The sequence below is a fragment of the Heterocephalus glaber genome, unplaced genomic scaffold, assembly GCF_053883595.1.
Source record: "Heterocephalus glaber isolate CG9 unplaced genomic scaffold, H.glaber_assembly_v1.0 deba00001532, whole genome shotgun sequence".
Taxonomy (NCBI): Eukaryota; Metazoa; Chordata; class Mammalia; order Rodentia; family Bathyergidae; genus Heterocephalus; species Heterocephalus glaber.
Genome location: NW_028258330.1, coordinates 23,152,310 through 23,179,371, shown reverse-complemented (window position 1 = coordinate 23,179,371; position 27,062 = coordinate 23,152,310). Strand labels below are relative to the sequence as shown.

Genomic DNA, 27,062 nt, shown 5'->3' with positions numbered 1-27,062 from the left:
GGCTGGCCTTGAATGTACTAGCTAGCCTCCAGCTCACAGCAGTCCTCCTGCCTCAGCTGCCTGAGAGTGCTGAGATTACAAGGTGTGAGCTACCACACCCGGCCAGGTGATAATGGGGTTTGTAGCAAGATGAAGGTGTGTCGGAAGTGGTGAACAGTGGTCAGAGCTTGATATACTGGATTTGCTGGTGATTGGATAGGGGTGGGGTATGAGATCTCCAGGTTGTGGTCTGAGCAACTAGAAAGGAGCTTGCTTCCATTTAATGAGAAGAGGAGGACACTAATAATGGTTTCCTGGTAGGGCAGTGGAGTTGGACTGCTACATTCAAGTCCTAGTTTGATTGCTATTTGACATTAGGCAAGTTTTTAACTTTCCCAAGCCTCAGTTTCCTCAAATGTAAACCTTCTGTTTATGCCATGAACAGATGGGTGTTACAAGAACCAAGTGGGGGAGATTTGTGGGAAGGGCATAGGACAGTGCCCCTCAGCATGAGTTAGCTGGGGTCATTATCACTGCTGTTGGAGGACTGGGAGTCCCATGGCCTAACAGGCCTCTGCAAAGCAGACACCATGTCCTACCCAACCTCCACTGTCCTCTCAAGGAGCCCACCCTCAAGAGGCAGCTCAGACACCATCTGTCCAGCAGAGAAAAGCCACAGGGAGACAGCTTTTGGGAGCATTAGATAGATGAGCCCTTCCCAAGAAACCTAATCTCACTCTCAGCAGGTGCTAATCCCACCAACCTCCCCAAGTATCTGAGCCCAGCCCACCCACTTCCTTCTCCACCTCCATCCTATGACAGAGACCCCTTCCCCATCTCACTAGCTCCAGGCTGCTACCAGAAATCTTCCTTCCTAGCTGGAGGGGCTCTGACAGGAAGCCCAGCATCTATCTGATTGGGCCTACCCCCTCACATGTATCAGGTCACCAAGGACTGCAGGTGCCACCTGTCCAGCCCCCCTCTCCCCACAGGTGCCAGTTCCTGGGTGTGGAGTTTGATCCAGGCTGGAGCCAGATGGAGCCAGGAACTCCCACTGTGCCCCAGCTGCTGCCTGCCCTCCCACCCACAGGCAGAGAAGCAGGCTTAACCCTTCAGGTACCACATGTGTAGTCAGAGTTAACAGGTTGTGGCACAAGCTCAGGGTATTATACTGTTCCAGAGCACTTTTTTTTTTTTTTTTAAGAAATTTATCATAGGCCAGGGATTTAGCTCAGTGGTTCCACCGCCTGCCTTGCAAGCCAAGGACCCGAGTTTGATCCCTGGTACCGAAAGGAAAAAAAAAAAGAAATTTATCATAAACAGAGAATATATAATGCCTATGTGCAGTTTCAAGAAGAGAAAATACCTGCAAACTCATCCCCCAGTTTAAAAAATCAGACATACATGAGTAGTACGGAGGCCCCTTTGTAGCCCTCCTCTGTCACAGCCACCTCCGTCCTCATACTCCTGAGTTTTATGTTTATCATTCCCTTGCCACCACCACACGCCCCCCGCCCCGTACTGGGGATCAAACTCAGGACCTTGCACTTGCCAGGCAGGACACCACTGAGCAACATCCCCCGGCCCCCTTTTCTTTTTAGTTTTACTACATAGAGCTGTAGGGGAGGAAAATTTTTCTCTTTTTTTCCCCTTTTTTGGTGGTACTGGGGATTGAACCCTGGGCCTTTACACACTGAGGTACATCCCCACCTTTTTTTTAAATTTTGAGAGGAGGTCTCATTAAGTTGCCCAAGATGGACTCAAACTTGCAATCCTCCTTCCTCAACCTCTGACAGTGCTGGGATTACAGGTATTTGCCACCAGGCCCAGATTGGGGAAATTTTTCTCTTTACCTTCTGAGTATTTGCTAATTGAGTCTATGAAATAAACTGACAGCAGACAGATTAACAGAAGTTGACATATATATATTATATGTATGGGGACATAGCATGAGAGAAGAATGAGTGCATCAGTATTCACTGAGATCTGAAACCCTAGATACTGACACCCTTTTCATGGGAGAGGGACAATTTAGGGGAGAGTAAAGTGATTCCTGAGAAAGATGAATGGCCCCTTAGAAGAATAGGTGGAGGCTGTGACAAAATCTGGGTGTGGGGTCAACCTCCAGTCTCTCTTAAGTTAATCTTTCTTGGTTGATGAGATTTCCAGGGAGGGCATTCATGGCATTGAGTTCTTTTTTTTTTTTTTTTTCCTACCAGGGATCAAACTTGGGTCCTTGCACTTGTGCAGCAGGCGGCGAAACCACTGAGCTAAAACCCCAGCCCCAATTGAGTTCTTTTAGAGGGTCTGACTTCAGTCAGATTAGGGGATTTCAGAGAAAGTCTCTCCTTGTATTTGCTGTCCCCCGAAGTGCCCTCAATTTGAAGTAATCAGCACACACAAGCAGAATATTTCAGCTCGGTGTTTCCTGAACTCCTTCAGTGTATATCTCTAAGCAGTATAGAATATTCTCTTGTATGGCATTAAAATAAAATTCATGTAGATATCATACTTACTATGTATGTCCACAAGCAGTTTGATTTTTTTGTTCAGCGATGTGAGATCCATTCACATTACATGGATAGCTGTAGTTCATTCATTTTCACCTCCCTTTGTATGAGGATGTCTCAGATTATGTGTGGATTTTATTGTCTGTGGTTCTTTGGGTTGCTCCTCCCCTCCCCCTACTCTCTAGGTGAATGCTCTACAACTGCACCATATCCCCAGCCCTCTTACCTTATTTCTGCTACTATTTCAAACAATGCAGTGAAGGCTGTTTATGTCTCCTGCACTTGCTGTATTGGAGTTTCTCCAGGACTTCACTTTCCAGTATTCACCTGCCAATCCGAATCACCTAGAGGGCATGCTTAAACCACAGATTGCTGACTACAACCCTAGAACATGTGTGTGTCGGGAGTGGAACTCTGAGAAGGTGCTTTTTTCTCAGCTGCTGCTGCTGAGTTCCTGGAACCTCACTTTCAGGATGGTTGCTATAGGTCAGTGATGGTGAATCTTTTAGAGACTGAGTGCCCAAACTGCACCCCCAAACCCAAAGTGCCAACCCTGCAGTTAAACCTGAATACTCGGCTGCTGGGTCAATTTTGGGGTAACTTGGCTTGTGTGCCAACAGAGAGAGCTCTGTGTGCCTGCTTCAGCATACATGCCATAGGTTCGCCACCACTGCTATAGGTTATATATACTCAGGAGTGGGACTGCTTGACTGAAAATAATGCCAGATTGTTGTCCTGTATTTATATGAATTTATGCTGCCACTAGCAGCATGAGTTTTCATTGCTTTATACCTTAGTTAATACTTGATACATGGTCAAGTCTTAAATTTTTATGTAGCTGTTCGGTGCTAGATTGTATCTTGTGGTTTTAATTTGCATTTCTCAGGTTACAAGTGTGGCTGAGAATCTTCTTACATTGTTGTCCATTCATATTCCTCTAAAATACCTGTTCAAGTCTTTGCTCTATTTTCTCGTGATTTGGCTTTTTCTTAAAGATTTGTAGGGACTCTTTATATATTCTGAATATTAATATTTTATCTATACATGTTATAAATATATTCTCTCAGTTTGTGATTTGTCTTTTTCGGTGTCTTTTTGATGGCTAGAATTCTTTTCTTCTTCTTCTTCTTCTTCTTCTTCTTCTTCTTCTTATTATTATTATTATTACTATTATTATTACTACTATTACTACTACTACTGGGGATTGAACCCAGGGGCAGTGTACCACTAAGCTGTATCTCCCAGCTCCCTTTATTTTTTAATTTTAATATGGGCCTCTAGGTTGCCCAGGCTGGACTTGAACTTACAATATTCCTGCCTCAGCCTTTCTAGTAGCTGGGATTATAGGCATGCATCACTGCACCTAGCTAGTTGAGTCTTCTATGATTCACATCTTTTATGTCTTGTTGAATAAATCTCAACTTGTGGTCCTAAAAATATTTTCTGTATTTTCTTCTAAAAGTTTTTAAGTTTTGCTTTTCACATTTAAGCTTTTAATAGATCTGAAAATGACACTTATGTCACCTTAGTATTTTTGTTGGTGGAAAGACTTTATTTTGATAGGCTTTTTCTGAATTATTTATGACTTAAGTTGTACCTAGAGCTTATTAGATACACTGCATTAGTATTTCTTATTGAACCAAGGGACCATCTTTGGGAAAGAATTTGGATCACATTTAAAGCCCTTCCAAGATTTTTGTTGAATTTTTTAAATTTTAGACATGATAATTATATTGTGGTTATGTGGGCTTTTTGTCATTAATGTTCTTTTTAGAATTACATCCTGAACTGTGTCTGAGATTTGCTTCAAAATAATATAGGGTAAAGGAGAATAGTTGGGGGAACAGATGAAATCAGATTGGCACCAAGTTGATAATTATGGGAACTGAGTTATGAGTTCATTTTTTTAATCCTTCTGTTTTACATTTGTATGTGTTTAAATATTCTCATTATAAAGTTTAACATTTCCAAGGGCTATTTCCAGGATTGCTTCTGAGGCAGGGTGTTTTTTCTTATGTTTTATTAGTTATTTGTATTTCTTCCATAGCCACTTCAGATTGAACACAGGGTGTTCCCACTGAGTTACATCCCCAACCCTTCTTTTTATTATTTTGAGATAGTCTCACTAAGTTGCCAGGCTGGGCTTGAACTTGTGATCCTCCTGCCCCTATCCTCCCAGAGTGCTGGAGTTACAGCTATGCACCACCACACTCAATAGATGCAGAGTATTCCATGCAGCGCACTGTCCTGTGCTTTAATCAGTTTCCATTGGTGGATCATTGGTATTTTCCCCCCAGTCTTTTGCAGTTGTTATAACGATGCGTGGGGGGGGGGGGTCATGAAGGATTGGTCACTAGAAGTGGAATTACTAGATCAGAGGTGATTTTAATAGGAGTTGCAAGCCCAGGCTTGTGGCAGTAGCACCTTGTGACAGGATCAGGGCTCTGACAGCTCTTCCTTGGGATGTTTGATACAACACTGTGTATTGAATGTCTTCTGGTACTAGGCCCTGGATACAAAATAACACTTCATGTATCCAGTGAAATTGTTAGTGTGTGCCAGCCCTAGACATTATCTAGTAATCTTCACAGCCCCCCAACAAGGAAGGTTTTTAGCTTCAGAATGGTTAAATAATGTGCTGTGGTCCCTGGCCCAGCTAACAAGTGGCAGAGAGCTAGGATTAAATCCAGATTAATCCTCTAACACCAGTGTTAGTAACACTCTTGACTGCCTCCGAGGAAGAATAAGTAAGGAACACAGTTTAGAGGCTAATGCAGATGAGAAATTGGCTCAAAGAGGGTAAGTGGCTGCAAGAACACATAGCTAGGAACCTGTGGAGTCTCTTGGAGGAACCCACGTATGTCAGCCCGAAGGCTTGTGATCTGTGCTGAGCTGCCTGCCTTCCTCCCACAGAAAGTTTCCAAATCAAATTAGGGTTCTTTCAGGGGTTTTCTCCTCTGAGAGCTCTGCTTGCTATCATGAGCATCAAGTCATTACTTGGCCATCAGAGGAGAATCTAGGGTTGACCCATCTATGATGCTAATGACATTGTAGTTGCTGTCATTTATTGAGTGCCCGTGGTGAGCAGGATACTGCGGTATACACTGTGATATTTTTAATCTTTACAGTAATCCTGGTTGAAAAACATATTATTGTCCTTATTTTCTGGGTTAGAAAGCAGAGTATAAAACAAGATAATGGTCAAATGTCAAATGCTGTAAGGACAGTCCAAATCCAATCTGTCAGACTCAAAGCCCTTCTCTCTCTCACTGTGGTGCTTTCTCACTGCCAGCTCTGGGCTTCTCTGCTCTCTCTCTGGTTCATGCATTTTCCTTAATTGTTTGATGCTCTTTTTAGAGGCCATTCTGGTTTCTGTACCTCACACTGAGCGTTTTCATAAAGACCTATACTTCCACTTGCCCCTTGCCCCCTACTTCTAGTCCTAGCTTAGCACAGGGTAGCCAGTGAGTGGGCCAGCACCTGATGCCTGAGGATGGCTAGGTGACCATCAGACGTGGCCCCCACTGAGGCCACCTCTTCTGGGACCCATTTTCCAGTCATGTTAACAGGGGCTCTTTGGTCAGTAGTATGCTTATTACTCCAGGGGGAAAGAAATGTGAAGCATAGGCTGAGCCCTCAACAGCTTAGATCATGGACTGGAAGTACCAGAGTACATAGAAGAGACCCAGGGTTAAAGAAGTTCAGAAGGGAAAGGAAGCAGAACCTAATCAAAGTAGCTGCGAAACGTGTTTGAGCATTCTGAGGGGCCTTATCCCCATCTTCTAGGGTGATTGGCCCAGGATTGCACTGCACAGAGTTAGGACTGAAGCTGTCCACTCCATGGCCTCTCAGGAAGAGCGCCATGCATGTTGCGCTGGCTGTTGGGGAGATTCCAGGGAAAGGGAGTCTGGAAAGATGTACCAGACATGAACAAGAGAAAAGAGGCCAAGGTGTTTGTCTCATAATTTAAAATGACCTGGGTATGTAGATCAGTTGAAAGGCCCTGAATTCAATCCCCAGTACTGGAAATAAAACAAGAGAAACAATAAGAAAACCCTCTTAGTCTCTTGTCTGCTAGAACTACTTCCTTTTTTTTCTTTTTTTTTTGGTTTTTTTGAGGCAGGGTCTCTCTTTGTAGTTCAGGATGGCCCTGAACTCACTATGTAGCCCAGGCTGGCCTCAAACTCTTTAAGTGATCCTCCTGCCACAGCCTCCCTAGTGCTAGGATTCCTGGCATGCACCACCACTCCCAGCAATGAAACTGCTTCCTTTTTTCTAAAGGGAAAAAGGCCCAGGAATAGGATCGTAGGACTTTGGAGCTACAGAGAAGGCTTTGGACAGCATCTGGTTTATCCTCTATATTTGTAAGATAAGAAGAGTGAGGTCCATGGTTTGAGATGACCATAGCCACTTATAGCTATCACAGAGCAGGAGAAAACTCACATCTCCTGACCCTAAGGCCCAGATCCTTTGCATAGCACCATGCAGAACTTTCCAGTTGCCTTTTTTCTGTGAAAATCTAAAGCCTCATTCCAAATGCCAGTGGTCTATAATAAGAACAACTATTCAGTTCAAGGAGCTCTTTTCAAAATGAATCTTGTTCTCTCTCTCTCTCTCTCTCCCTACCCCAACCCCTCCCTTTCTCTTTCTCTCATTCTTAATAAGGATACTATAATAGAGGAAGAAAAAAGCTTTAGTGGAGGACCTTGGTAAAAAGAAGATTATAGTCTCTGAAATCTAGGGAAGTTCCCAAAGCCAAGAAATAAATTGGAGGCCAGCTCTCTGGCCTGTGCTACCAGCTCATCACCCTATGCCCCTCTCCCGGCAGCCTTCGAAAGGCCCAGCCTGCCCTGAACCAGCTGCATCTGGTGAACACCAACGGAAATCCCTGGTATTTTTCTTTCATGCAACCAACCATGGAGATGTAGGTCAGGCATTGCTGGCCTGGCAGTTACGGCAGCTCCGGCTTTACCCCTGCACCTGCAGCCATGAAGACTGAGCCCCACAGGGATAGGAAGGGAATGGTCTCCTCTTAACAAGGATGTAGTCTCCAAGGCCCCCCTGTTAGGCAGAGCTGGCTGGTATTGCAGAGGGTGGTGGAAGTGGCCATCTGGATGGGGGACAGAGCAGGTGGCTCTGCCCTGTGGGACAAGTGCTGGATTTGGTGGTATTTCTGCTTAGCTCAGAGTCATCATCACTGATGGAAGAGATGGGGTGGTCCCATCCTCCCCCTGGGCTCAGCTTGGTCCCCAGACTTGCACCTGAAACCCACGCCTGTCTGGTGTTTACGGGATTGAAACTGCTGTCCTTTGGGACCCAGTGTGTTTTCATTTTGGCTCTCAGCTGTCTGGTCTCCATGGACCTCACCTACAGGTTTGTGCATGCTGGTCCCCCACGATGCTCCCCAGGAGGCTCTTCCAGCCTGGCACACTATGCTATGGCCTTTGTTCTCTTCAACCGAACTGCTAGCTGTGGACCTGGTACAAGGGAGGGCTTTCCTGGCCGCTCTGGCAGGATGGGTTGGTCTAGGCTGGTCATACCTTCCCCGGGTCCTCTTTGTCTGCACTCTGGATGGTTGGGCCGAATGGGGCTCCAGGGCATGGCAGGGGGACCTGCGCCACTCTGGAGTTTCGCTGGCTGGCTGGCTAGCCTAAACTTCCTCTGCCCTGGGCCACACTGCCTCCTCTGTGAAGGTGTTGGATCTATTAATTTTATTTATTGGTACATTTTAAGTAAACAGTATAGTTACATTCATCATTGGGATCTTGTACCTTTACATGATGTATCTTGGTTCTTATTTTTTCCCCATTCCCTGGCCCTCCCTTCACCCCCTCCACCTTTCCCTATTTACAAATAATGTTTCCGTTTATTTTCCTTTTCTCATATTTTTTCTTTTCCCTTTCTATTTGTACTGGTAATAAGTTGTCTTTTCACTTCACTTAGCAGGTACTTTCTGAGAATCTGCTATATACTGAGCACCCTTGTAGCTACTAGGGATGGCACCTTCATGGGATGTGCATGCTGAGAGTACAGAATGACAGGTTGGGGGCTGGGCAGCATTGGGTGTTTGTCTGGAAAGGTGATAGAAAAGGCCTCTTAAGAACACACAGAAACAGAGATCTGGGGAGCCCAAGGGAGCAAACACTGAAACAGTCTGAGGAGAGAACACTCCAGGCCAAAGGAACAAGTACTGAGTCCCCAGGTGAGAAGGGTGCCCGGCGTATTGGAGAAAGAACATAGTGAAGAGCATGGCTAGTACCCAGCAAGCAGGGAGAGAGTGAGGAGCTCCGTGAGACCCTGGCTCTTCCTTTAGGTGAGCTGGATGGGCAGGCATTGTGGGCTTTGAGCAGACAGAAAGCACCACCTGTGCCAACCCCTCCAGCCGCTGTGTGGTGAGGGACTGTGGGTTGAGTGAGAATCTGGAGCCCAGTAAGGAAGCTGCTAGAAGAAGACTGGCAAGAGATGATGTTGTCTTGGACCAAATGATAGCAGTGGGGCTCTGGATGAATATAGCCCCACTGGAATGTACTGACAGGTGAGATGAAAGGATTTAAGGGTGACTTCAAGGTTTTGAGTTCTGCTGCTATTTACTGAAAAGGAGAAAGATGCAAAAAGAATGCATTTTGAGAGGATTAAGGGTTGAAATTAGGAATTTTTAATACATTTATTTAAATTTTTAGAAAATACCAAGTCTTACATGGATAAAGTCAAAAAAGTGATGTCTGGAATTGTGGACGAACGAGGTGGTGGCAGATGTGTTGGTGCTTCTTTCCAGCACTAAAGTTCTGCTATAGCCACTGCAGACCCCAAGTCCTCTGCTCACGAAGAATGGGAACTTGAAGCTCATCCTGGAATGTGGTGGATGCAGAGGAAAAATGGGAGAAATCCTTTACACTCATTACCGTAGAAGGACCTGGGAAGTTCTGCATGAGTCCTGGCCTCCTGGCATCACGCATTCATTCATTCAGTCAGTCAGTTGCCCAGTCCCTGAGCACCTCTGAACACACAGTTGTGGTGCCCCTCCTAACAAAACTGGGCACCCCTTCCCCACCTGAGCCTCCTGCTCTGTGACCTTGCCCATGCCTGGTAGTTGGGTGAAGTGGTTTTTGCCTCAATGAGAGGCAAATAGATTTGCCTCTTTCTTCTTCCAGGTCGCCATAGTTATTAGGCTGGAAAGAATTCCTCAAGGGCTCTTCTGCCCCTTGTAAACAGAGGGCCAGAGAGGCAGGCAGCTCCATGGTCTCCATCCAGTCCATCAGACAGTCTGTTCAACTCTACTTTTCAAAATGAATTCTGAATCTGACTGCTGCTCACCACCTCCCCTGGCACCCACCATCATATTTCTCCTGGATGCTGTATCAGCTCCTCACCAGATCCCTTGCTTCTGCTTTTCCCCCAAGGTCTCCACCCAGCAGCCAGAGGGACCCTGCTAAGCCTAAAGTCAGATCATGTCCATCCCCTACTCAGAACCCGGTAGTGCTTCCACAGGACAAGCCCAAGTCCTTCAGTGGCATACAGTGCCCTGCAAAATCTAGTCCCTGGCTGCCTCCAGGCCTCATCACTGCAGGTCTGTTCTACTAACTTGGCTTCTGCCACACTGCATCTTTTCTGTCTATGGAGTACCTCTAGCATGTTCCCACCACAAGGCCTTTGCACTTGTTCTAACTGCCTTTTCCCATATCCTTGCAATATTTCCCTGACCACAAATTTTAGTCCTGCCCTCTTCCATCTTTCTCCCTACTCTCCTTCTCACACTCACTTTCCTTTTTAACAGTTACGACCATCTGATACATTGCTTTACTGTCTGTCTCTTCTCATGAGGTTATACACTCACACAGATGGGAATTTTCTTTTAATTTGGTTTCTGCTTTACCCCCAGCACTTAGCACTGTGCCTGACACTTAGTGTACACTTAAAGAATTAATCAATAAATGATGTCCAAAGCTAAGCAAGGCAGCCTCTCTGGACCTTCCTGCAACTTCTCAGGCCAGTCTGGGTTACAAAGAGGCCATGTGCAGGGCTGGGGATTTAGCTCAGTGGTGCCACGCCTGTCTCGCAAGTGCAAGGTCCTGAGTTTGATCCCCAGTACAAAAAAAAAAAATCCAAGGGGAGTTTTCTCATTGTTAAAATAGAGACAAAACTACTTGCAAGACTTTGAGAAATCAAGCTGTAAGCATTAGCTCAGGAAATACTAGCTTTTTGTTGTTTATACCACAGATAACAGAAGCTCTGTGAGAAGCACAAATGGAGTCATTTACTGTTAGCTGTTACTTAGCTAACATTTATTGAGCCCCTCCTGTGTACCATTTAATTCTGCTGACAAGTCTGAAGTGGACACAACTTTTCTCACTGTAGCTGGAACACGTACAGAGAGCAAAGAGTCTGGGTCTCAGTGTCCCTTCTGTTCAGGGAGGGGATGAACTGGACCTCAGTGAACCAAAGATCGAGATACTCTAAGATTTGTCACATCAGCTGGGATGTGAGTTGCTGGGTTTCCTGGTGACGGTGAGGACATTCTTCTGTATTTATTGGTGCTCTGGGTGGCCCGTGTTGGGCAGCTGGAGACAGAGTGCTCCTCCATCCCTCTGAGCACCATCACAGGCCTCTAGCAGTTCTCCACCTTGAGGTGGGGAGCAAACTGGGGTAGAGATGAAAAGACTAAAGGAGCTGGAATGTAGGAAATGCAACCAGAACAGAGGCCTGCGCCCTGAGTTTTTGGTTACTTTGAGGGGTGTGTGTGTGTGTGTGTGTGTGTGTGTGTGTGTGTGTGTGTATGAGTCTTAGGATGTAGTGGGGGAAGGAAAGGAGAAGAGGAAGAGGGTGCTGTAGGGATTTGCACCCAACCCAAAATCCTCTAGAGCCGTTGCCTTCTCTGGAATTCCAAACATTTCCGATCAGATAAAGGTGGCTGAAAATACCCAGGACTTGTCCAGACTAGTTGGAGGCGGTGCTGGGGTGAAGGGGTTGAGGCCACTGGGGCTCTGCCCTGGCTAGGTCTGACCATTCAGCAGCCCAGGAGCTGGCCATCTTCCCCAGGTTCCTGCAGGATCCAGGGCAAGCTCCACAAGCTGTGAGGTAGAGGCGGATCAGATGTTTTTGTGGCAACAAGCCCTTGTGTTCTGGAATGTTGCTTCTCGCCTTACGTGCTAATTACTGCACCTTTTGTATCCCCCTGAGAGACTGAAGCCAGATAGTTGCTCCCATGTTTGTCTGTGGGTGTTTGAGTAACTTTTATCTTCTTCCTGGTGCCGCAGCCCTAGAAGGAGCCCTGTGAGATGATTTCCTTCATTTCATAGGGAGGGAAAAAGTCCCAGGCAGGGGAATGGACTCATCCCGAGTAAACCAGTCCCAGAGCTGGAAAACTGTCAGTCCAATGCTCCTCCTTCAAAGTGTTGAGCTCCAAAAGAGGAAAGGAGGAAAGAAGCTGCTTTGGGCCCTGAAACAGTTGAAGGCAAAGATCCTAGTAGGAAGCAGAATTTTAGAGAGGGGTGGCCCCCAGTTTTGGTGGGCTGTTACCTGAGGACATCCATCATTTGCCTCAGCAAAGTATAGTAGGTAAATCTTATGGAATTTTCCCATAAGGTTTCTACTCCCCTTCCTGAGCCCGGGAGGGCTTGGTATCAAGAGAAGGCCAGCTGCCTTGCCCAGTTGCGTCCTATCTTGGGGCCTCCTCATACTTTGGCCAGACAGTAAGGATAGGGATGGAGAGAGGGGCAGCTGACCTTTCTTAGCACCTTCTCTGGGCCCAGCACTGGCCTAGACCTTTGGGGGATTGAGTGAGCAACTGGCCTCCATGAAGTGACCTATGGATTGAGATAAATAGCACCAGTATGGGCAAAGGTCCTGAGGTTAACAGAACCCGGCATGTGAGGAACAAAGCAGCCTGGCACTCAGTGAATCGGAGGAGACCATACAGGCCTTGCAGGCCATGGAGGACTTAAAACACTCAAGCTGAGCCGTGGTCTCATAATAAGAATGGTAGTAATAGCTAGCATTTACTTGGTTTACTGTGTACTTGTACACATGTTACTATTGAAGTCTTTCAGTATTTTTTTGAAATAAGGTCCCTTATTTTTTTTAAAGACAGGGTCTTGCTATGTAGTTCAGGCTGGCCTTGAACTCACAGTGATCCTTCTGCCTCAGCCTCCCAAGTGCTGGGGTTACAGGGGTGCACCACCACGCCCAGCTTGAAATAAAGTTATTTTTTATCCCATTTTACAGATGAAGTTAAAAGCTAAATGACTTAGTCTAGTTTCAAGATTTATTGCTCAGACAGCCAGCTAGGAGGAGAAATAAGTCAGTTTGTCCTCATCCAGATAGCACAACTGTTTCACAGAGGAGGATACTGGTGCTCAGAGAGGACAGGGCTGGCCAAGGTGCTTCTGCCTGACTGTGTTATCTTCTCAGGCAGATTTGTGAGAGGAGCCGCAGCAGAGAGAGGACCAGAAACCAAGGCTAGCCTATGTTAGGGGACAGGAGGAGTGAGGCTTCAGCTCCCGAATAGAGAACGGTTTTCCAGTTTAGGGCCTGTCCAAAGGTAAAATGCTAGCTGCTTGTGGTGGTGCACACCTGTAACCCCAGCTGCTTGGTAGGAGGATCATAAGTTCTAAGCCAGACTAGACAAAATAAAATTTTAAAAGGGCTGAGGAGGTAGCTCAGTGGTGAAGTCCTTACTTTGCTAAGCATGCACTCGTTCTGGGTTCCATCCCAGCACTGCCAAAAAACAAATGTGTTCTCCAAAGAAAAGGGGGAACTCCTATCACACGTGTATAGGCAGCCTAGAGTTGACTGTGAACTCCCACTGGTGTGGACCCTCTGTAGTGGAACAGGCCTGCCATGGGGCCTTGGCACTCCACCTTTTTGAAATCCATGTGTGAAGTCCCAGTATAGGGCAAGTGTCACATGGAAAGCTAGATGGATGTGTGAAAGGTCACCCTTGAGTCTGACTTAGTTATAAAGGTGCACCTTGATCCCTCCCTTCCTGGACACTGGCAGAAGAGTGGAGGGCGGTGGCTATCTACTTGTGAAAGGATAGGGACACCAGGGATGGGATGAGAGGGGTGAGATTGGAGCAAGGAGAGATGCAGGAGCAGGTGGATGCTGCCCAGGAGTCAGGAATGCTGGGCTCCACCAGTGATGCACGGTGTGACCTGGGGGGTGACTTTACCTCTCTACTATGTCTGTCTCTACTGTTGTCTGTAACACAGAAAATAGGAACAGCACCTGCACCATGGGCTACTGTGAGAAGCAAGTGTGTTCATCCTCACAAAGCGCTTACTTAGTAAATACAAGCTGTCACCAGCTCTCCCAAATCAAGAGGTCATGAGCCCCATTGAGCACCTCTGCCCCAGTGAATGCCTTTCTGAATGGTCGCCAGGTTCTGAGCCAGCTGGGGAGACGCTCACTCTGCAGGGCCTGATAGTGCTCTCAATTCCCCAGCGGAGGTGTTATCTCCTCCCGGCACAACCACTTCCTCTTCTGAGAAATGAGCACATCTGTCAGGCTTGGCTTCTTAGAACTAACGGCGGGGGGGGGGGGGGGGGTAGGCTGGCAGCTGATGGGCAGAGTTGGAGGAAGATGAACACAGTGTGCCGGGGGAATGCCTCCAAAGACTCCCAGACCCCCAGGTGGCTTGGACCCTTCAGGGCACCCTCTTCAGCCAGTAACACCAAGGTCACCTTGCTCCACCAAGTGCTTTAACCCCCATCTTACACCACTGCCTTGTGAGGTGGAGGCAGGAGACACTGAGGCTTCCAAATCGAAGGGCTTTTATGACACCCACCATGAGCTGACTAAACTGAAGCATCTTGGCCAGCACAGTCTGGCACCTATCTCTTTGTCCCTGTCCCACTGAGCTGCCTCTCTACGTTGCCCAAGTCCAGCCGTGTCCCTGGGTAGAGAAGAAAGGCTTGTTCCTCTCACATCATAGAGGCCAGCAGCTCCCCCAGGAAAGCCAAGGGAAGTGGATTTCAACCACAAACCTCATTCTTCTGAGCCTTGCCTTCAGCTCCTGCCAAGAGAGTGATAAGGCCTCTTGCTTTGCCCCAACCCCAACCCCCTACCCCCCACCCCAGTTCTACTGCTTCCAGGATCTCCTAACAAGGCCTTGTTTGTCTGCTCAGCGAGCATTTATCACCTTCTGCCTCAGGGAAATTGAGGCCAAGAGCAGAAAGTGACTCTGCAAGTGACTCGGCTGTGACAAAGCCAGGACAAGGTACAGTCCTGATATCTGACATTTTCCCTGGCTTCCAGGAGCCCCTTCCTCTTTGCTACCTACCTCTTTCTTGAAATAACCAAGCAGGAAGGAAGTGGTGGGCCCAAGTCCTCTGGAGTCAACCAAGAGGAAGGAAGAGCTGTCTGGCACAGAAGCTTGTTCCTTGCTGAAGCCAGGCCGGAAAGGTTTCACTTTCCCTCCTGGTTTTCATCACATCCTTTCTTGTGGCATCTAGTTCCGCTCAGCTAGGCTCATTCAGCTGGTGGCTTCAAGCCACTTTACCCTCCTGCAGGGACCTCTAGCCACAGCTGTGGGCCAGTATATGGGATTTGCTGCTGAACATCCTTGAACTTAAAACTGACTCCTTCTCTTGCCTCCTTTGGCCAGGTCTTTTGACTTCTGAGCCCCTATTTTCCTGAGCTCAGAATGAGGACCTCTTTCAGTCCCAGAAGTGCATGCTCCTGGCCCATGGTGGAGGCTGGAGAAGTACTTTTCTTTTGAAACTGAGCAGAGGTGCTCAGTGTGGTGGCGCATGCCTTATAATCCTAGCACTGGGAAAGCTGAGACAGGAGGATTGTCATGAGTTCAAAGCCACTCTAGGCTGCATAGTGAGTTCGAGGCCAGCCTGAACTGCCTATCAAGACCCTGTCTCAAAAATAAAAAGAAAGAAAAACTGAGCAGAGGACCAAAGGCACTGGGACCAGATTGTTGTTGTGAGCATCCCAGCCAGGCCACAGATCACATGTGGCCCTCAGGGCCATCAGTTTGATGGGTTAACAGCAGTACCCACTGAAAGAGCCTAGAGATAGCCAGTGAACGAAGGGGGCTGTGAAGAGTGCTTTAGGGCCAGTGCACAGGAAATGCCACCACTACACCAAGGAGGCCAGGTTTCTTGTGGGCAGAGATAACAGGGAATGAGATGACAAGATGGGGCATTGGAATGAGCAAGATGCCAGAATTCAGACAAATCCCAGTCCCACCACTGCCTAGATAGGGATCTCAAGTAAATCTGGAGCTTCTGTAATCACATTTGTGAATTGGGGCTCTTGAGAAATGTTATGAAATTGAAGCATTCATTCATTTGTTCACCCACAATAAATTCATTTCAAATGCACTGCTGTGTTCCAGATATGGTACCAGGTTCTAGAGATACAGGTGACCACACAGTCTGGGGCTGGGGATTTAGCTCAGTGGTTCCGCCACCTGCCTCGCAAGCGCAAGGACCAGAGTTCGATCCCCAGGACCGGAAAAACAAAAACAAAAAAAAACCCCACAGTCTGGTGGGGGAGATGGGAAAAAATTACCTCTCCAGGGAGAATGATTATACATGTAATTAGAGGGAATATGGCCTAGTCAGGGTGAAGGGCCTTAGCTTAGTGTGTGGCACAGGAAGACATTCAAGTGTTTGAAAAAGGTCAGCTATCATAACCACAATTTCTTTTGTTCTTGTAAATGTTACACTGTGGACCAGAGAGGTGAAGTAACCCGCTCAAACTCACTGTGCAAGGAAGAAGCATTGAGATGTGGGAGGGGAGAGAGGAGAGGGATGGGAATTAGAAGACAGATGAGATCCAAGCAAAAACTCTTCCTTCCACCCCTGGCACTTGGGCCACTTCCCTCGGGGAATCCTGCCAGCCTTTTCTCCTGGTTTCTCTAGGTAGCTGCAGGGGACCTAGCTGAAGTCAGCCTGTGCCCATCCAGGTGGGCCAGATTTCAGGTCTGGTCCAGATAAGGTCCCACCACTCGTGAGCCCCAAGACTGGGGAGACTGGCACACATACAAGGGGCTTTAGCCTGAGGGTACCCTTCCTCTTCTGCCACCCCATCATCTTTGCACTTGTCTTTGCTGGAACCTGCGCTTTCTTAGCCAAGGTGTCTTAATCCTTGTCATTCAGGTTCTGGCTCAAACCTCCTTAGACCTTTCCTGACCACTACACCCACAGCAGTCCCCCAGGTGCTTACTCTCTGTCACCTAGGTGCTTACTCTCTGTCACCTCTCCCTGAGTCATTTTTCTCAAAACCCTATCTTCTCTGCAGTTATCTTATAATTTTTGTATAATCTGTTCTGCTTCCCATTAGGACAGCATGTCTTGATTTCTTTTTTTATCACCTCCCCCAAGAAGTCTTTTTAGACTTTTGTCCTAATTGCCCTCCTTCAAAATTTGAGTACCCCATCTCTACTGTGTATCTCTTCATGTACTGTAGCCCTGTGGAGAGCCATAAATCACTGCAGTATCTAAGGGTTTTCACTTCACCCGGTTGGAGGTAGTCTAACTGTCATCAAGAATGGACTAGAATGTAAACTCCCCCAAAGCCTTGTTTCTTGCTGTATCTCCAGTCCTGGGCTTGGAACAGAGTAGGTGCACAATAAATATTTGTGGTATAAACGAAAGTACCCTGTGAACACAAAGGACATTCATCCTGGAGACAGGAGCAGTGCACAAGGAAGAAGGAGCTCCACAGTGGATGGAGTTCTGTTCACCGACTGAGGAAGAAAGACGAGGAAAGGGTAACCAGTTAGAGGACACAGTGTTGGCAAACAGACAAGGTGAAGCACCTTGGAGTAGATATGAGTATGTGGGGCTTTTTCATGTGTGTGGGCAAGACCACTGAGGCTTGGGAGTGTTAGGAAGGACCTTAAAAGTGGTCCCAGGCCAGGCCTCTCCTGAGGACTACATCAGGAGCCCAAGGTTCCTAGTCTAGGCTCTCCCATTATCTGGCTATGGGAAATGGCAGAATGAGCAGGTGAGTTGGCCTTGCTGGCTCCTGGGGTCTTCCTGGCTAGGAGTGCATGACTCCCATGGAGGTCATTACTGCCTGTCCTCAGAGGGCCCCAGATCCCCACATGGATCCCCATAGTCAGCTCTATACACAGACTGCTCTAACCAAGCTGAGGATACAGGCCATCCTTTGGGCCTGCATTTCCCAGAAGCCTCTGTGACCTCAAGAGACCTCTCTGTACCCCACCTTTATACCTCACCCCCTTCCACCCATGCCAGGCCTGGCCAACATGGGGGAGCCACCTGAGGAGCAGTAGGGGGTTTATCTCTGCTTTAAAGGGCTGCTTTGCAATCCTGTTTATTTATCCACAGCTGCCGCCTGCTGAGAAAATGGCTGTTTGTTTCCAAGTGTGTCGTGTGAACCGTGGGCTAAATATACCCACACCACCGCCTCTCCAGCCCCCACCCTGGAACAGCAGAGCATTTTGCTCGCCTCTCTGCAAAAGCAACCCCCAGAACCCACGCCCTTGGGAGTGAGTGCGGATTGTCCTGGCCAGGAAGGCGTGAGTGGGGACTGGAGCCGGTCGGTGCCTTGTTCTCTGTGGCCCTGAAATGAGAATGTCCCCTCCACCCTGGAATGTCTGTTCCTGGACAGTGAACGCATTGTGCCTTGCAGGGACAGGGCCTGTTTACTCCAGCCCAGCTCCAGGGCTGAAAATGTCCTGTGGCTGCCAGCCCTCAACTTCAGGAAAGTTCTCACCAAAGGAACCAGGCCTCTCCTGCTGGTTCCCTGGGGAACATTTGGCCCCAGGGGATAACTGGAGCCTTCTGGCTATGGCCTCACTTTGCCTGTGCTCCCCACAAAAAAGCCCAGAACTCTTCTGCACCACACATAAGTCTTTTTAGTGACTGTACTTGGACCTTCATAACTTGAGAACAGAAAAATTAAACCTCCCGTTAGGATTTTCTTACCTCCCAAGTCCACAGAAGCTGGTTGGAGGGGGACAAGGACTGTTTCCTCCCCAGACCTCTTCTCTCCAGATCTTGGGCTCCACCTCAGCCCTGTTCTACATGCCCTTTCTCAGAATCCTGTCAGCAGGGCTGACAGGACAGGTCCCCAACCCACAGCATAATGGAAATGTCCTGCTGTAGCAGCACTCACTTTGATTTGCCGTGGTTTGTTTGGGTTTGGGGGAATGCTGAGGATTGCTAAGCATGTGCTCTGCTCCTGAGCTACAGACCTAGCCCTAAGGCTCACTCTGTAACTATGCAGTTCTGCAGTCAAACCCTGGCTCTGCTATATCTTAGTTGACCATTCTCTACTTTAGGCCTCAGTCATCTTGTCCTCGAAATGGAGCTCTCATCTCTGCCTGTGTGGACTCTGATGAAGGTGAAAGGCAGTAACAATGTCTGGTGCTTAGTAGACAGGCAGTACATTTGTTCTGCTCATGTACAATCATGCATCGCATAACAGCTGGGATACACACTGAGAAATGTGTTGTTAGGCCATTTCACTGTTGGGCTAACATCAGAGAATATACTTTTCTTTTCTTTTTTTTTTTTTTTTTTTTGGTACCGGGGATTGAACTTGGGTCCTTGTGCTTTCGAGGCAGGCGGCGGAACCACTGAGCTAAATCCCCAGCCCCAGAGAATATACTTAACGAACTTAGCTGGTGGCACACGAGAAAGCCATGCAATCGAAATGCAGTAAACATGAGCTGCTGCCAGCCTAGCACAGCTGACTATTGTAAACTTTCTACCCAGTACTGGGAATTGAACCCAGAGCTTCTCACTGAGCTATGTCCCCAGCCCTTTTTATTTCATTCTGAGTCAGGGTCTTGAGAAATTGCCCATGTTGGGCTTGAACTGGTGATCCTCTTGCCTCAGCCTCCTGAGGAGCTGGTATTACAGACATTCCTGACTTATGATACCTACTCTTTTCTAGGTACAGCATGTTTTACAATTAGAAAATAATTTTTCAAGAATTTAGCCTAAAGCCAGGCATGGTGGTGCATAACTAATTCAGACACTTAGGAGGCTGAGGCAGGCAAGTTCAAGGTTAGCCTGTGCTACATAGTGAGAACCCGTCTCAAAAAAATATATAGCCTTATAGGGCCCAGGATTTAGCTCAGTTTTTCCGCTGCCTGCCTCGCAAGTACAAGGTCCCGAGTTCAATCCCCAGTACAAATATATGGCATTATAAATTTGTTATCATTGTCCGGTCTTAATGTACTATGCATAACTGTGTGCTAAGACTGCATTGCGGTAGGTTGGTTTACATTAGCATTACCACAAACATGTGAGGAATGCATCACACTGTAATCTCACTGGGCTGCAGCTTCACTAAGTTAGGCAACAGGAATTTTTCAGTTCCATTTTAATGTTGTGAGACCATGGTCATATAAGTGTCATTGACCAAACCATCATCATGCAGCCTGGCTCTGCCAGACACTGTTCTGAGACAGTCTGTAGGAACTAGACAGCATCTCAGTGCTCACTGAGACCTATCATATAGGAGACAAACCACAACAGAGCAAGTGTGCAATCTGTTTAGGGAAAGTGCTGAGAAGGAGAACAAGACAAGTTTAGAGGCAGAGAGAGATGTGTGGGGCAGGTGTTCAGCAGGATCAGTGACAAAGCCAGTGTGACTGGAGGGGAGTGTGTGGGGGATGCAGGTCAGTCACACTGGGCCTGGCTGGCCATGATGAGCAGTAGGGCTTTGATTCCAGGTGTGCGGGGGGAAACCTTGGGAAGGTGGAGGGTCCTTTCCGCACCTCGATGGTGGGCTTCTTAGTCAGGGCTCATGGGCACCGCTGCCTCCTTGCTGACACAGTCAATGCCACTGCTCCCCACATCCCTCCCCCTGTATTGGGGCTTGAACTCAGGACCTTGCACTTTCGGGGCAGGTGCAGTGCCACTGAGCTAAATCCCCAGCCCAACACCACTGCTTTATAAGTGCAGGGGAGCTGCCCAAGGATTTTAAGCCCAGGAGTGCTGGGATCTGATCTGTTTTTAGAGATCTGTGCACGGAGCAGGCACTGAGAGCATCATTGGAGTAGAAGAGGGATCCAGGCAGGGCTCCCATGTGAGCATGTGGCAGTGGGACCTGGGGCCAACTGCAAATGGCAGGCCCTGTCTGAGGGAGATGTCAGCCTGTGTGGGGGCTGAGAAGCCCCGGGAGCCAGCTGATGACCTGTTCATTCCACAGCACACTGAGTTCTTGGGTACCAGGTTTGGATTCTGGTTCCACTGCAGAGCAAGCTTGGTGATCTAAGTAGGGTGACCTTGGTCAGATCTTTTGGCCCTCAGGGTGCCAGCTTATTGGTCTGTGCATGGGGAGGAACAGCTGCATCACAGCACCGTCAGGGTTAAGGGGTGAACTGGGCACGATGCTGGCTGCTCCCAGCCTTCTGTTCTCTGGCCTGCATAACTTAGCCCACAGCTCCTCCCTCCCTATGTCATGTGCTTTCCTCCTGATAGAGCTGCAGGGCAGAGGCCTGGTGCTCACCTCCTCCTGAGCCCAGAGTCACAGCCCTGGGCTGGGGGACTTGGATGGGTCCTTGTAGACACCTTTGTGGACACCTCCCAGTCCTGCATCATCATTGCCCTCTCTACTGTGCCCTGCTCTTCCCGTTCACGAACCTGTCCCAACCATAGGTGGTCTCCAGGGGAAGAAGGGGCCTCTGGCTCAAAGGCCCAAGACCCACTCTACTCTGAATCTGCCCCTGAGTGGCTCTGGGAATGTACTCTGTCCCTTCTCCCTCTGCAAACAGTGGAAAGGTGCAGCCCTGGCCTTGCTCTGACTCAACTCCAGCTGCCTCTGTGGCTCCCAGCTGGAGTGGTGTGGTTACCACTCCTCCTTGTGTCCCCCATCCCTTCCTCACCTACACTCTGCTCCTGCTGCCAGCCTCCTGTCAGTTTCCTACCCCTCTTTCCATCCTCCGGTTCTGGAATAGGTACCACTCCCAGCTGTCTGACGCTCTGCACCTGTGTCTCAGCAAAAACCTCTTTGGGTCATCCCCAGCTAGGGATCATGAGAGAGAGGTCAGCGTTCGACCCTTTACCTGGCCCACAGCAGGCACTGGTCGCTTCAGCCCTCAGATCCCCAAGGCACTGCACGCAGGTAGCCCCTTTCTCCCCACCCATGCACATTACTGTCTGAGGAATCAATGGTGCCTTCCCTTTTCTTCCCCTGCAGGACACTTTTGTGGAACTCTACGGGAACAATGCAGCAGCCGAGAGCCGGAAGGGCCAGGAACGCTTCAACCGCTGGTTCCTGACGGGCATGACTGTGGCTGGCATGGTTCTGCTGGGCTCACTCTTCAGTCGGAAATGACCAGACACTGACCACCCCTCACCCTCCCACCCCCTGCTTTGCCCCCACCACATCTCCATCCAGCCACATTTGCAACCAGGAGAACCACTACATGCAGTCCATGCCCACCTGCCCATCCCAGGGGTAGGTCTAGACCTGGTCCCTCAAAAATAGTTTTCTAGAATCTACCACGCTTCTGTGAGACCTGCCTTCCCCCACACCTCAGTTCTCTTGGCCTCAAAATCCACAGTTTCCCTAGAATCTGCCCCATGGAGGCTGGTGTGGGTTGGGGGTGGAGGTTAGGGGCAGGAGGGTCCTAATTGGTGGAACCCTTATTACTCTTAGCCTCTGAGAATGCTTTCCTGGCAGGGAGCTGGAAAGTTTTCTGAACCTTGTCCCCAGAGAGACTAGATTGCCTTTGTTTCGATGTTTGTGGTCTCAGAATTGATCATTTCCCATCCCCCTCTGGACCTGGCCTCCCTTCCTTCCATCACGACCCCCCAAGAGCCATTTAGAAGCCACTTTTGACTAATTAGGAATTCAGGCTGCTTGGGATAAAGAAGCAAGGACCAGGACTTCCCATGTCTGGTCAGGCCGAAGTCCCCACTCCTAGTCTGAATGTTCTCCAGAGGCCTCCGGGTAGAGGCTAGCCCTATCTAGGGAGGAAGGGGTTATTGCTGCAGGAAGGACCCCATGCTCGAGGTAGGATGGCCCTTGCAGTTTAGCATCACCCTAGTCCCTTCCCTTCCCCTCCCCTCCCCAGGCTCCCACGACCATGACTGAGGGACCAACTGGGCCCAAGACAGGTGCCCCAGAGCTGTTTATGGCCTCAGCTGCCTTGCTTCCTGCAAGAAGATCAGCCCGTGGCATCTTGGCCTTGGCTGTTGCCCATGAGGCCCATGGGCCCAGAGGTCTCAGCCCAAAAGTGAAGGGGAGCTACAGGGAACAGCTGTGGGAGCCTTGGGGTCTTCCCTACCTCAGGCAGGAAGGGCAGGAAAGAGAGCCTGGCGCATGGGGCGGGGGTGAGGCTGGCTGGGGCCTGTCCTGCCCGGCCAGGCAGAGTCATGCCCCACCCCCGTCCAGCCTGGGCAGCTGGGCTGCCAAGGTCAGAGTGGCCTGGCCAGGAGCCCTTCAGGCCTCCCTCTCTCCTCTGCTCCACCCTCGGCCTGTCTCATCCCTGGGGGTCCCAGCACAGCACTGGCCACCCTGGGCTCTCTGCTGTACATATTCGAGACTAGTTTTTATTCCTTGTGAAAATGATATACTATTTTTGTTAAGCGTGTCTGTATTTATGTGTGAGGAGCTGCTGGCTTGCTGTGCGCGTGCACGTGGAGAGCTGGTGCCCGGAGATTGGCAGCCTGATGCTCCCTGCCCTGCCCTGGCCCAGGACACTGGCCTGGGGTCCTGGTTCCTGAGGGGCGCCTGCCCCTCCCCTGACCCACCCCCTACACTTGTTCCAGCTCTGAAATAGTCTGTGTGAAGGTGAAAGTGCAGTTCAGTAATAAACTGTGTTGATTTGGTGAACAAAGGGCCTGGGCTCTATGTGCTTGGATGGGAAAAGGAGGAGCTGCTGGGCCGGCTGAAGGCAGCAGGACAACTGTCCTGCTCCTGGCTCTGCTGCCCTCGGAGCTCCCTGACCCTGTCCCTTCCTCCCTCTGGGCCTGAATTTCTGCACCTGTGCCTTGATGGGGTTTTTATGAGCACTTGTCTGTGCTGTGCACTGGGGCTACATGGAGTTGGGGCACACTTGCACCCTTAGGAGCTGCATTCTAGTAGCCACTCACCAAGTGTTTACTAATCCCTGCTGCACACAGGCACAGGCCTTGGCACCGGGATTTTGCAGCAGACAAAGCCCTTGCCTTTTTGGAGCACCTGTTCTAGTGGGGGCCCAGGTGATAGCACGGCTCTGGCTACTGTCAGGCAAGGGATGACCATGAGGAAGCCATCATAGTGACCTGGCAGGACATGAAGGACTTGGGAAGGATGGAAGAGGCAGGCAGACTGGAGGGAACATTTTTAGGGTAGGTCCCTCGAGGTTTCGGATGGAGATCGCTAGAGCAAGAGGACTGGGGGTGATGGGGTTCTAGAATAGTGATCCCATTAGAAATACAACAGTAGGGCCGGGGATTTAGCTCAGTGGTTTTGCCGCCTGCTGCGCAAGCGCAAGGACCCGAGTTCGATCCCCGGTACCAAAAGAAAAAAAGAAATACAACAGTGGTGCACATATTTGAGGCCAGCACAAGCCCAGGCTGCTGTTTGGCTGGGAGGCAGGAGGCAGGAGGCAGGAAGGGCTTTCCTGGAAGAAGCACACAAAAGCCAGGGCCTGAAGTGCATGCAGAAGGGGTAACCACACATGGAAGGCGGCAGAGCGGTCCTGATGGCAGCAGGCACAGGGTCATCAGGGCCCTTCCGCAGGCCAGAGGGAAGCTGGTGTCCCCAGCTCTCAGGGCAAGTGGGCCCCCAGAGTGCCCTTTGTGCTGCTAGACCCAAGAGCAGTGAGGAAGCCTGGGGTTGATTAACCTCTGGTACTAAGGGTGACAGCCAGGGTGTGTACCCTGGGTCAGCATACCTAGTCCTGTGACGTGGGGCAAGTTACCTAATCTGTATGCCCTGGCTCACCCCTTCTACAACATGCACTGAATAGTTACAACGCCTCCCCGCCTTGTCTGATGCCCCAACAGAAGAGGGGGAGGCCTGGAGGCCTGGGCTTGCGGGTGGGGCAGGGTGATCCCACCAGCCAGCAGGCAGGCAGAATTACACGTGGCCGCGGTTGGAGTTAGGGGAGCGGTCTGGGGAATGTCCAGGAGTCCCTAGTCGGTTTGGGAGGTGGGGGGGTCCTCAGCCGCCCCGCCCTGCCCGCTTTCGGGAGCGGGCTTGGCTGCCCCCTGGTGGCTACAGGATGCGACCTGAAAGCCACCACCAACCCAAGCCCTTTCTCTCCGTGCCCCTGATCTGTCTCCAGCAAGGTAGATTTCCCGTGTGCTACAGCCTCATCATTCCCCAGGACTTCTACACCTACAACCCTTGGTTTTCGGATTCAGAGCTTGCTGCAGCTCCCTGGGGCTGAGTTGCAATTCATGGTTGAGGCCAAAGCCTCCAGCCCCGCGCCCTTCTTTCCTCCACCATGTCCCTGGCCCTTGCCCCTACCCTAACCACTGCTCATAGGTGTAAATGTACTTTGATCCCACCCTCCTTTTTTTTTTTTTTACACAGATGGTAACAGACATACTTTGCCTTGTTATTTCCACCTACATGATGTACCTTGTAGAAGCTTCTATATCCATTCACGAATCTCCGTGAACTCATCGCGCAGCTTCAACAGTTTGTGACATCTTCATTCCAGTATTCCATGAAATTTTTAATCAGACCTCTAGTGCAGTGATTCCCTATCTAATGCCTTCATGCACGCATGAATGTTGGAATTGCACACTGAGGGAAAGTTGGAATAGATTTGGGACTGTCTATGTGGATATTAGGGAAAAATTCATTCTTCTATATATTACATACTTAGGATAAAAGAAATAAAATACACTTTCATAGGAGCTGGTTGCCATAGTGTACACGTGTAATCCCAGCCACTTGGGAGGCTGAGGCAGTAGAATTACTGCAAGTTCGAGTCCTGCCTTGGCAATTTAGCAAGACCCTAATCTCAAAAAAGCTTGGGATGGGCTGGAGATTTAGCTCAGTGGTTCTAGTGCCAGCCTTGCAAGTGCAAGGTCCCAAGTTCGATCGCTGGTGCAAAAAAAAAAAAAAAAAAAGGCTTGGGAATGTAGCTCAATGCAAAAGCCCTAGGTTTGCCAGGCAGGGTGGCACATACCTATAATCCTAGCGCTTAGGCTGAGGTAGAAGAATCGATGCAAGTTCAAGTCCAGCCCGGGCTATATAGTGAATCCAAGGCCAACCTGAACTAGCAAGACCTTGTCTCAAAAAACACTTAAAAACAAAAACCAAAAAAACCCGGCTCAACTCCTAATCACCCCTTAACAAAAACAAAACCATTTTTTCTTTCTTTTTTTTTCTTTTGCTTTTATGAGACAGGGTTTCACTCTGCATTTCAAGCTGGCCCTGAACTCACTATGTAGCCCAGGCTGGCCTTGAACTCTCGGCAATCCTCCTGTCTCAGCCTCCGGAGTGCTGGGATTACAGATGTGTGCCATAATGCCCAGCCCTAAACAAAACCATTTTTATAAAAATGAGGAAATATTAACTTTGATTAAAGTATCCAGCCAGGCATGGTGGCACACGCCTTTAATCCCAGCACTCAGGAAGCTGAGGCAGGAGGATTGCTTCGACTTTGAAGCCAGCCCAGGCTATATAGTGAGACCTTGTCTCAAAAAAAAAAAAAAGGCAAGTGCCCCGAGCAGTGGAACACACTCTTAATTCCAGCACTTTGAAATAGGAGGGTCCAAAGTTCCAGCCCAGTCTGAGCAAGTTAGTGATTTAGTAAGGTCCTGTCTCAAAATTTTAAAAAGGCTGGGAATATAGCTCAGTGAAAAAGCCCTGGGTTCAATCCCCAGTACAAAAAAGACTGAAACACTAAGCAAGTCTGTACGAGAGGAAGGAAAAGAAAGGAACTTCTAGGCCAAAATTCCTTGTGAATGTGCATACGAAAGGCCTAAATCTACAAACCAATTGAATCAAACATAATGGCTGTTTTATTGGGGCAGCAGTGCTGGGGATTGAACCCACAGCCTCCTGCATGCTAGGCAAGCACTCCCTCCCTGAGCTACATCCCCAGCCCTCATAGTAAAAGAAAAATATTGTCATGACCTGGGATTTATTCTAGGTAAGATTGACTCAGGTGCAGAAGGTATTGCTCAGCAGTAAAGTACTTGCCTGGCATGAGTGCCAGGCTCAATCCCAGCAAAAAGATTGGCTCAATATAGGAAATCTTTTTATGTAGCTCATAACATTGAAAGATTAACAAGAAAATTCTTATGAGCCAGTGTGGTGGCACATGCCTGTAGTCCCAGCACTCGGGAGGCTGAGGCAGGAGGATCACTGTGAGTTTGAAGCCAGCATGGGCTATATAGTGAGACCCTGTCACACACACAAAAAACCTTATGATTATTTCAGTTGACATGAAAATGGTTTATAAAATCCACATTTATTTATAGTTTTTTTAAAATTCTTATTTGGTTCTTGAGGGGGTTTTGGGGGGAGGTTGGTTTGGTTTTTTAAGACAGGGTCTAGCTATGCAGTGCAGGCTGGCCTTGAACTTGAGGTGATCCTCCTGCCTCAGCCTCCCAAGTGCTGGGATCACAGGTGTGTGGCATCATGCCCGGTGTCTCAGTTACTTTTCCTGTTGATGAGACAAAATACCCA

At 48.9% G+C, this 27,062-nt stretch overlaps 2 protein-coding genes across 8 annotated transcripts in view; one reads left to right on the top strand and one right to left on the bottom strand.

The window, feature by feature from the left end:
* Window positions 1-23,265, top strand: part of Bcl2l1 (BCL2 like 1) — a 50,277-nt gene extending 27,012 nt beyond the window's left edge. For all 4 annotated transcript variants that reach the window (XM_004840599.4, XM_087188835.1, XM_013070667.3 and 1 more), the window contains exon 3: window positions 21,621-23,265. In XM_004840599.4, the coding sequence (XP_004840656.1) occupies window positions 21,621-21,758 (138 nt within the window). In that variant the 3' untranslated portion in view covers window positions 21,759-23,265. The remainder of the gene's footprint in view (window positions 1-21,620) is intronic.
* Window positions 9,140-27,062, bottom strand: part of Cox4i2 (cytochrome c oxidase subunit 4I2) — a 39,310-nt gene continuing 21,387 nt past the window's right edge. For 2 of the 4 annotated variants that reach the window (XM_087188821.1, XM_087188824.1), the window contains exon 5: window positions 9,140-9,337. In XM_087188821.1, the coding sequence (XP_087044947.1) occupies window positions 9,166-9,337 (172 nt within the window). In that variant the 3' untranslated portion in view covers window positions 9,140-9,165. Of the gene's footprint in view, window positions 9,338-26,882; window positions 27,040-27,062 lie in introns of those variants that run through there. The other 2 variants (XM_087188822.1, XM_087188823.1) reach the window with 2 other exon arrangements.